This window comes from Polypterus senegalus, unplaced genomic scaffold (genome assembly GCF_016835505.1).
Source record: "Polypterus senegalus isolate Bchr_013 unplaced genomic scaffold, ASM1683550v1 scaffold_5602, whole genome shotgun sequence".
In the NCBI taxonomy this organism is placed as follows: domain Eukaryota; kingdom Metazoa; phylum Chordata; class Cladistia; order Polypteriformes; family Polypteridae; genus Polypterus; species Polypterus senegalus.
The window spans coordinates 7,439-18,550 of NW_024379200.1; the positions used below are offsets into that span (position 1 = coordinate 7,439).

An 11,112-nucleotide genomic window follows, 5' to 3' on the forward strand; every position below is an offset into this window, starting at 1 on the left:
CCTACCACATCCAGAGTCTTGAGAACTCCGAGTGTATCTCATCTATCCCTGGGCCCTGCCCCCAAGGAGTTTTTTGACCACCTCGGTGACCTCAGCCCCAGAGATGGGGGATCCCACCTCTGAGTCCCCAGGCTCTGCTTCCTCATTGGAAGGCATGTTAGTGGGATTGAGGTGGTCCTAGAAGTACTCCCCCCACTGAAGTCAGCAGCGCACCATCCACACCATATACAGTGTTGACTCTGCACTGCTTCCCCCTCCTGAGACGCCGGATGGTGGACCAGAATCTCCTGCCGTCCAAAAGTCATTCTCAATGGCCTCCTCAATCTCCTCCACCTGCATTCTGCTTGGCCTACCGGTACCTATTAGCTGCCTACAGAGTCCCACAGGACAAAATGGTCCTTTAGGTCTCCTTCTTCAGCCTGACGGCATCCCTCACCGACAGCGTCCACCAAAAGGTTCGGAGATTACCGCCACGACAGGCCGCCTCAACAATAGAGGCACAGAACATGGCCCATTAGTTCAATGTCCCCACCTCCCTCGGGACGTGGTCGAAGTTCTGCCGGAGATGGGAGTTGAAGCTACTTCTGACAGGGGACTCTACCAGACATTCCCAGCAGACCCTCACAAACACGTTTGGGCCTACCAGGCCTGACTGGCATCCTCCCCCACCATCGAAGCCAACTCACCACCAGGTGGTGATCAATTGATAGCTCCACCCCTCTCTGCACCCGAGTGTCCAAGACATGTGGCTGCAAGTCCGACAACACGACCACAAAGTTGATCATCGAACTGAGGCTTAGGGTGTCCTGGTGCCAAGTGCACATATGAACACCCCTATGCTTGAACATGGTGTTCGTTATGGACAATCCGTGACGAGCACAGAAGTCCAATAACAAAACAATGCTCGGGAGGCTCATTCCTCCCAATCACACCCTTCCAGGTCTCACTGTCATTGCCCACGTTAGCATGGAAATCTTACAGCAGTAGAAGGGAGTACCCAGAAGGTATTCCCTCTAGCACCCCCCTCCAGGGACTCCAAACTGCTGGTCGGCACATACACGCAAACAACAGTTAGGACCTGTCCACCCACCCGAAGGCAGAGGGAGGCTACCCTCTCGTCCAACAAGGTAAACCCCAATGAACAGACTCCAAGTCGGGGGGCAATAAGTATGCCCACACCCGCTCAGCGCCTCTTACCGGGGGCAACTCTAGAGTGATAGAAAGTCCAGCCCCTCTCAAGGAGATTGTTTCCACAGTCCATGCTCTCGATCAAGGTGAGCCCGACTATATCTAGTCGGAACCTCTCGACCTTGCGCACTAGCTCAGGCCCCTTCCCCTTCAGAGAGGTGACATTCCACGTCCCAAGAGCCAGAGAATTGGACCGCCAAGGTCCCTGCCTTCGGCCACCACCCAACTCACACTGCACCTGACCTCCTTAGCCCCTCCAATAGGTGGTGAGCCCATGGGAAGGAGGACTCACATTGCCTCTTCGGGCTGTGCCCGGCCCAGCCCCACATGGGTGCAGGCCAGGCCACCAAGCGCTTGCCATCGAGCCCCACCTCCAGGCCTGGCTCCAGTGACATGTGTCCAGGTGAAAGAAAACGTTGTCCAAGGTTTTTGTTCTTCATAGGAGGTTTACTGAACCACTCTGTCTAATTCCTTACCTAGGACCAGTTTGGCTTGAGTGACCCTACCCGGACAACAGAGCTCCTAGGATCATTGAGACATGCAAACCCCTCCACCACAATAAGGTGGTGTTTCGAGGGGGCACAAAGGACATAGAAAATATTTAACAAGACAAAAACAAAACCAAATAGTAAAGTCTGTTGTGTAGTGTAACAAGCTTCCATGAACATTAAACTCATATTAAATCCAAACCTGCTAAGTGTACAGTTCTGTCTCATTGTGACACAAAAACTAAACATCCTTTGTAGCTCTTTAACCGTAGCATAATTACAAAAATATCAAAATTAAACAAATTTGTAAAAAAACTAAAAATACAAAGGAAAACTAAAACTAAACTGAATTTCCAAGTTAAGTCAGAATATAGAAATGAAAATATAAAAAGGCAAAACTATACCAAACTTGGGCTGAGGCTTCAAATCTTTTTCGTTACAAATAGAAAGCCTCAAAGCTTAACGAGACTTAGTTTACCCAGCACTACAAAGCGCCTAACATGTGCAAACGGTAGCGATGCCAATTTTAGTGTCACACAGGGAATTTTCCAGTTGGAGCTCAGGCATGTAAAGTCACTTGCTTGTGGTCACAAAAGTGGGATGTGAGCCCACACAGCTTCAGGGTTTCCTGTGTTCATGGTGCCATTGTAATCTGGATGTTAGATGAACAGATTTGCACACCGTAGCTTTGCGCCTGAGGTTTGCAGAAATGGCTCCAGGATTGTGATGACCTTTTTTATTAGGGTATTAAGAAAACGAAGGGTGGACACAATAAAGACGAGAAGCCTGCACATCATCACCTATGTCCCAGTGGCTTCCATTTTCCCCCTGTAATATACATGGATGACTCACCTGAAACTCCAAGAGGGACCCCAATTTTTGTTCCCACCCACCCCGAATTATTGCTCAGTCAAACACTTAACAAAAAGCATTAACAGGGGGATTTTGACAGCTCAAAGCAATGCTACACTTGCACTAAACTGGACTTGGAAAACATAAGTGGATCATACTGAACATTTCACGTACAATTCTTTAAAGAGTTTGGAGGGAACACTCTGTATATGAGCCACTATGACTGTGCTGTCGACAATTTAAATGGATATCCACTGCTGAAGGAAACCAAAATGTAGCAATCTAAAGTGGTGTGACAAACCAACCGAGGACACAATACTAGATGTGCCATTTCATTTGGAATCTGAAAATCGGTAACACAGGCCAGTACTCCCAGCAGCAGAGTGTTACAGGAGTCCAAATGTGACAAAGGCACAGCTTGGACTGCACAGTCTAGGATTTCACCTTAATGCTGTGCTACAGAGTGGGTCTTCAAATGTTTCGATGTCGTCTTGGAAGGACAGCTAGTCACCATACACCATCCTAAAATGTTCAGTAGGCACGTGTTGGTGACAATGAGCCAAGCTGAAAGACGGTGTGCAGATCAGACTGCAGGAGCTTAAAGTTTGAGGTCCTTTCCTGCCGATTGCATTATAACAGACTTGTAGTAGATGGCATGTTCTTAAATGACTTACAGGTACCATTTTTGCACCATAGCACTGAGAACAAACCCACAGGAGTGGGTGATAGAGAAAATAAAGAGAAGGACCAGACCCTGATCATTGATCCAATCAAGCCATGCGGACCTTCAAAAGCAGTCACACTGGCACATTTGCCAAGCCAATTTGTGACATCACCACTAAGAGGGGGAAGGGAAGGATTAACAAAAAAAAAAAAATTAGAAACAAAGGAGCCCCCAAAAAAAAGGTAGAGGTCAGCTCAAAGCTTCCAATGTGATCCATTCGTGATACAGACCAGCATTTCTCCACCTTTAAAACTCGAGTCACAAATACTTAACATGGACCCACCAATACCAATTTAAAAAAAAAACGACATTACATCAACGTAAAGTTAAATTTGTTTAAGTTTCAATAGATGTTTCATATTTGATTCTTGTTCCCCCACCACCTCTTCACATCCCCCATCAGGTGTCCTCAGTTTGAAAACCACGAGGGTAGCTTGGACACATCCGAGTTAAAGCAGAAACTTGTCAGATAACCAGAGGGGGAAAAAAAAAATTATATAGATAAGACTTGACAAAGATGGGATAACCAAGAAAAAGGAGGCCAGCTAAGAATGCTGAAACAAGTCAACAGCTGGAGCTTGGACACCCGAACCACAGGTTTAGGTCTTTAGAAAATTGCACACAAGAGTCCAACCATTCATGAAGAGCCTTTATTAAAATTTCAGATTCACTTTCTGCCCGTTCAACCGCTTCACAGCAACTACAGCCAAAATAAGGACCACCATCAACATGGCAGCTGCAGCTCCCAGCACCAGGTATCCAGTGGGAAGAGGGGCTGTGGGAGGAAGACAAAGGACATTTTACTTTCCAAGCCATCCAGTGAAGGATGAAGACTAAGGATCAGCCAAGGCCACAAGCAGAACTTAGGCCTACTCCAGTAGAAGGATCAAGATGGTTACCTTTCTGCTCCAGTCTGGATGTTAGCACCTGGTCAGCCTCAAAGAGCACAGGGCCACTGTGAAGGAGCACATTCTTCCTGAATGAAGCAATTTGTGCCAACTTGTCTGCAGCTCTGCCAGATCCTGAAAACAAAGTGGTAGGGTTTAATACAACACACACCAAGCCTCCTTACCAAGCAGCTAACCAGATTTCACACCCCATGTACGCGAGAGAAGCCGTCTCCATACCACTCGGCATAGCTTCAATTACAAGGCACTGAATTTGAAACACTGATGCCATTTTCTAACAAAGACCCCACAGCCAAACTGGCGCCACTAGCTACTCACTTCTTACAGGGCAGCTCTGAGTACAGGGATCTGTGGCAGAGGGATAGCAGGCAGCAGCAACACAGTAGATGAAGATCTACAGAAAGCAAAAGGAATACACAATAGGAGACCAACCAGCAGAAATACTCGTAGGCCTAATGGAGGGCATGAAGTCTATCAGGCAAAAACACAAGGCAGGATTCCCCTTTGCCACAAAACCCACCTGTTCAGCCAAGGCTTGCTGAGCTACAGGATCCACAAAAGCAAACATCTCAAACACAAATCTCTTGTAATGACTTGGGTAGGATATGCCAGATGTGCTGTCCACAGTCACCAAGCTGGTCAAATAGTTGTCACCAGTGTTTGGACACCTGGGCAAGCAACACCCTTCCAGTTAGCACTGAACAGCCATGCTTCAGTTCCCCACCCTCCCACAGGTGGCACCTACCCATTCACTAGAAGGCTCCACTGGGGCTGGCTGGAAGCAGAAGGTCCTGGGGTGACCCAGCAGTCCCCAAGAGTGAGAACAAGGTTAGGGTCAGTCCTGTTCATGATATGCACTTCCACAGCCACAGGATCCCTCAGAGTTTTGGTCACTGGGTAGTCCGCATCCACATAGTAGGAGCCATAGGAGGAATCTGACCATGGGGAAAAAAGGGGGTGGGGAGGCATTTGTTAGTGGACATGCACACCCTTAGCACAGGACCCTCATTTCCAAGGGCATCAGACAGACATTTAAAAAGCTTAAGTCATTCTAATAAATTAAAAAAAAAAAAACAAGGACTCCATCCCATGTACCTTTTGCAATGACCAATTCCAGGTCAAATGGCCCTTGCTCTACTACTGGAAGAGGTGGCGCCACAGTATACACCTCAGCCTCCACTTGCACATCTTGGCTTCCCGAGTAGGTGCACTGGAAGAATAACCTGAGGAGAGAAACACCACATCATAGCAGGTAGAGCACATTTAGGGATAGAGGAAGCAGGTTCAAAAGCCTTACTTGTAGACACTGTCCCTGGTGATGGAGCCTACTGGACCACTCCTCACAGTGATGGCAGCAGACATGGTGTTCTGGTAGGTCACATTGCCACCAGCCAGCTGAAATAGGGACATTAGAATTAGTGCGGACCATGAAGTCAGTGCAGGGTTGGTGTTCTATTTCTAGGTAATCAGCAAGACATTTCATGCTGCAGTCTGTATGGTCAAACTTGAGGACAAACTACCCTAGTTAAGGAGATCAGATGCATCCTATTCTGTAGTTTAGGATTAAAGCATCCAGCACAAGCCACCATGTCTAATACGTGACAACATCTCATTACTCAGCACTCAGGCTCTTCAGCCTGCTATGGTTGATCTTATTACTCCTACATATCCCCCAGATGGAGTCTCACCTGAACTGTGCTGCCACAGGCACTGACTGGAAACTGGTACATGACAAAGCTGGACAGGCTGGTCACAGGGCCGCAGCTGGGAGAACTACTGTCCACCAACTGGATGGTCCCAAGATCCAGGGGAGGAAGGGTCACCTTCTCAGACACCACCACCACAAACTGGCCATCCAGGGTGCACTGCACAGTCACTGGCCAAAGCAAACAAGCATGAATATCCAGTAGCAGCCACCTATCCTCACTCACACCCCACAACAACTCACCATCATTGGCATAGTAGCATGGACTGGTGCTGCTGCCCGAATCGTAGCAACAGTTGTTGGCTTCACAATCAGCTTGAGTGATGGATGAAGACCCTCCACACGGGAGCTTCTCACTGGCTGGAACTGCACATCTCTCAGCAACACTCACAGATCGGCGAGCTGCGATGGTCAAAAAGCTCAATTAAAAAGACGACGTGAGGGACACTCAGGGTGCCAACCCAGAAGAGAAGCATACCTGGTTTAGGGCACGTGAAGGTTTTCAGATTTGATTGAGATCCAGCAGCAATGGTCACGCCGTACTGAGAGCCCTAAAGTGAACAGGAGTCTCAAAACCACGACAAAACACACAACTTAATTAAAAACGGCAACCAACAGCTGAAGCGTCGGCGCTACTCACTTTCTCAGACACATAACCGTAGGGGGAAGAAAAGGCAACGGTTAGTGTTGTGCGACCAGCTATTACACGGAGAACGACTCCTGGAAGATGGTTCGTCACCTTTACCAGTCCACCACTCGTCTCTGAAAAGATAGAAGTTAACGAGATTTACTGGAATACGCAGGCGCCGACAAGTCCCAATGCTCGAGGACACGCCGCACTCACTCTGGAGAAAAAGAGTCGGAGAGCCTGCAAATGACAGCGTCATCGCCTTGTCACCGTCGCATTTCTTAGTCACGTCTCCGGACGCTGCATAAACAAACTGCACACCCGTCCAGCAAACGGCCATCCAGAAAAGACACCAACAATCCAAACGCGCCATGATGTGAATGGATCAAACAACAATAGTTCATGAATGAGCGCGCGAGCGCAGATTTAAATCATCATCGGCGGCGCGCGCAGGTGACTCGTTAGTGAGCAGGCGCGAGAATGGAGCGCGGGAAATCGGGGTCACTCTCTCTGCTCGTGCGGCTTTATTGAGCAATCAGCACGTCACAGCATCGGAGTGATCCGTCCAATCGACGACCGTGTAGAAGTGACCGCTCTGCGGAGCGATGTGTCTGTTACTTTAATGAGGGAAATCAGTAGTGATGGGCGGAGTGAAACCTCACGAAGCATCAAAACGTTTGAAGCAATTGTGTCGGAAATCGTATCGAAGCTTCGAAACATTTGATACTCACCTAGTGACCCCCATGGCCATTTTCATTAACATTACACAAACTCATGAACCACTTCAATGACGTCTGTTATAACTCTAATTGCTTTTATGTTTCGCTGCTGCAGACTGACAACGAAGAGAAGGGTTCTTCAGCAACTTCTAGTGTCTGATGTCTAAAAATATCAATAGATAAATAAGTAACGCCGACAGGCAGAAAGCAAGAAAGCAAGAGTTAAACAAAATAAGACGCCCTACTCATGGATTCCCGGCTCTTTCAATTAGTATTTACTTTTTCACTGTATCATTATAATCGGTCCTGTTATTAGTATTATAATTAACTCTCATATTTTCTTGAGATCACATTTTATAGCCTTAAATGTTTTCTTTTGTCTGACTTAATTAAGCCCTGCGGTGTGCTGGCGCCCTGCCCAAGGTTTATTTCCTGCCTAGCGCCCTTTGTTGGCTGGGATTGGCTCCAGCAGACCCCCGTGACCCTGTACTTTGGATATAGCGGGTTGGATAATGGATGGATGGATGGATGGATGACTTAATTAAAACGGAGTAAAGACGGAAAATAAAGGTTTATCCCTGTACTTTGCCATGATATAGGTAAGCACATTTGAGAAAGAAAAAGTGAAGTCCTTAAATCAGTTGTTATTATTCGATCAAGTATTGAAATATTTAATTTGTTAATACTTTACAATATTTTGTGGAGCACGAAAGTAAAGAGTTTGCTACAAAGAAACGGCACCGTCAATGGCTCAACTAACTAAGTCAGATCGAACTCGGGCTAGCACTACGCTCAGAATTTGAAAATAATCCTCCTTAAAGACTCATCAGAATTAACAATATTAAAAAAAAAGATCAGAATTAAAATCTTTATAACCAATTTGAACTTAATAATTTTGACAGATACTGTGGAAGGATCGCATAAGAGATCTGTTCGGGAATCACCCCTACTCAAAACCGCCATTAAAATGCAATGTCTAATTCCGGGCGGCAGCTCACGTATTTACATTAATCCATTTCTATTCATTGCCATTTGACGTCCATGAACCCCTCCATTGAATAAGACAGTGGTTTTCAACCTGTGGGGCGGGCCCTCTAGGGGGGCGCGAAGATGTGAAAACAAGAATCAAAAATATGAAAAAAAAAATCTGTTGGAACCAAAACAAATTAACTTAAACTACATTCTGATAATAGGAAAATAAATATAGAGTTAGATAAATGTCGATAAAAGATAGGTATAATAAAATATGCATCTACATTTCAAAAAAAATGTTAGGGTGGGGTGCGCGATTAAAACTGTTATGAAAACTCGGGTCGCAAATACTTAACTACCCACTGTGGTAGATCAGGTTGAATTTGCTCTGCTGCACCAAACATTCAAAGGTGTCAATCCGGAGCACATCAGAGAGGCTGAGAGACACGGCGCAGATCAGTCACCGGCACACAGACACACACGGACACTCCAATGTGAGCAGCGCACATATCAAGGTCGGCATTAAAGATTGAGTGCTGAGGCAACAAAAAGCAGCGGGATAAACACATCTGGACCTGCTGTCGAAAAAGCATTTGATTTTAACAGCAGCATCATTCCATCGTGAACACATCTTCAAGGTCCGGACAGGCGATCAGTAAAAAGTTGTCTTAGTCACAGCACAGTGCAATAATAAAACATTTCCTAAAACATATAGTTGTCCAGTGTGTATCATTCCAAAGCAATCTTCTAGTTATAGAGGCGCAATCCCGGTTACTAACACATTTTCCGTGTAGAAAACACTCAAAGTAAGAACACATTCCACCTTATCAATTTAATATTTAAAAATTTAAACCGCTAAACCCGCCATCATCAACTACAAAAACAGTTGAAATCGTTACTCAAATATTTTTTTTTTTTTTTTTGTTATAGACATAAAACAAGATGCACGTTTCCATTTGATATATCTTTACTAGTGTTCTCGCCTTGCTCGCTCCCGGTCCACATTGGAATTTGCTGTTTAATGAAAAAAAAAAAAGAAAACCAGACTCTTTTGGGTCATAATTCACAAGGGGTGGACGTGGGACCCGAACCCACGTATGCTTTATTATGAAGCTGTAACGCTACCTCTGCACCACTACTATTTTTAGCAGTGTGGTTTTTAATGTATGTTTTTTAATGTATGCATGTATGTATGTACTGAAGACAAAAACAATTATATATAGATGTATACTATATGACATTCGTTCAGTGTTGCATGAAAACGTTGCATAAGGCGAAGAATGGATATTTATGAGAGTATATTATAGTAAGAGATGCGTCGTCACCCGTATTGCTAAAGCTCTTCTTTGCAGCATTATGCATTCAACAAGTCGGCGTTTGTATGATGTATAATTTATAAACTCATTTTTTGCCACAACGTATTATCGGGCACAATCATTTAACATGTATTGATCATCTACAAACATTCATTTCAATGGGAATTCTGTTGAGTTTTTTAACTCTGTTGATGCCATATGTACTTCAAAAGGGAGCTCGATGAATAAATAATGAGTCGAAGCTTTGCGCAGACATATGGGGCTCCGAAGCTTCAGACATGCGTACTATTGAGACTGGATCATGATAGGGCTTCCAGCAGACATGGTCACTGGTTACTGAATCTTTGTGAAGCCTCAGCACACTCAAAGGCATTGACCTCTATATTTTGAGAGTCTATCTGACACTTAACTCTCTAGTTATATTTTGTAATTCGTATTGACATTACACACTTCAGTTGATATGGCTAAACTACAATTCAGTTGCTGAGAATTAATTATTGTTCTTGTGGATTGCTGTGATTTCCTTTGTCTTATACTTAGTGTCAAAGATATATTATATATCAACTATATATATATATAAAGATTAGGTAAATCGTGCAACCTTTATATGGAACGCTTAATTTTAATAGTATACATCTATAAATATAATTTATTCGTCTTCATTAGAAGAATACAACAATGATACTCTCATGTCAATTAAACCATTTTAAAGTGCATATGTCAAACAACATATTTCTACACCCGCCACAGTAAGAACAGTAATAGTAGTTCAGTTGTGCAGAGCTCATTAATTATCCCGGTTAGGTGGCTCAATGGTATTCCAACTGTCTCTCAGTAAAAACACCAGGGGTTTGCGTCGTTGATCCTCTTCTTGTGAAAGTTTTTTTTTTTTTTGCAATTCCACCATTTAACAATATTTTCAGCTTGGACGGATAGCGAGCGAATCGAGCTATCGAGGGAAGGCTGGGCCGCGGTAGTCGGGCAGGGGGCACACGCCCCTAATTATATTGTGTATGTAAAGAGTTTCACTGTAAAACGTAATAAGCTTCATATTTGTGTGTTTGGAGACCCTGGTGTCGTACTGAATTTGAATTGTAGAAAAACAAACTACTGTCCAGCATGCCTCAATGAGTCTTTTCGTGTCTGATCGCTATACGGCACTTCCAACTTGGGACAATTCGCTATAAACAGTTTCAGCCAACCAGCGCCTTCTAAACATGCAGAACGACAGTATGAACCTTTATTGAAGCGGCGCAGCGTCTTCGTTTCAGTCAGTCATTGTCCTTTTAGACTATTTACTGTTAAGTGCTGCTTGAGCTACCGTTTATGGTACAACAGGTGGCCTACGTAGTTCTTAAATCGATATTGAAATGCGCACACAAGTCTCCTAAATTATTTATTGAAATACCTACATTTACAGTGTCCGCTTTAGGGAGTCGTAGTTTTAATTGTTCCCGTTAGGAATTATAATTTCTCAGTGTCACATATTATTCGTTACTACTCGCGAGTCCCGTATCATTGAGATTCTGTTTAATATTCTGTATAAGGAAACTTTTAAAAAGGAGCGTTAATTGAACTGACTATAGCAGACTGGTCATCTTCTTAAAATGAC

At 44.6% G+C, this 11,112-nt stretch overlaps 1 protein-coding gene across 1 annotated transcript; it reads right to left on the minus strand.

Annotated features, from left to right (window-relative positions):
• Positions 1-3,888: 3,888 nt before the first annotated feature.
• Positions 3,889-6,893, minus strand: LOC120519811 (zona pellucida sperm-binding protein 4-like). The gene is made up of 12 exons (XM_039742613.1): positions 6,710-6,893; positions 6,506-6,627; positions 6,344-6,416; positions 6,109-6,267; positions 5,849-6,036; positions 5,458-5,555; positions 5,256-5,383; positions 4,906-5,095; positions 4,681-4,828; positions 4,479-4,554; positions 4,152-4,274; positions 3,889-4,027 (listed from the first exon to the last, which is right to left on the minus strand). Exons 1-12 carry the CDS (start codon positions 6,864-6,866, stop codon positions 3,906-3,908), a joined length of 1,584 nt encoding a protein of 527 aa, XP_039598547.1. The 5' UTR covers positions 6,867-6,893; the 3' UTR covers positions 3,889-3,905.
• Positions 6,894-11,112: the final 4,219 nt, after the last annotated feature.

Coding starts and splice junctions, on each gene's coding strand:
- LOC120519811 (XM_039742613.1), bottom strand. CDS start 6,866: ATGGCGCGTTTGGATTGTTGGTGTCTTTTCTGGATGGCCGTTTGCTGG. Junction 4,829..4,905: donor TGGAGCCTTCTAGTGAATGG/GTAGGTGCCACC, acceptor TTGCTTGCCCAG/GTGTCCAAACACTGGTGACA. Junction 4,275..4,478: donor TCAGAGCTGCCCTGTAAGAA/GTGAGTAGCTAG, acceptor CTTTGTTTTCAG/GATCTGGCAGAGCTGCAGAC.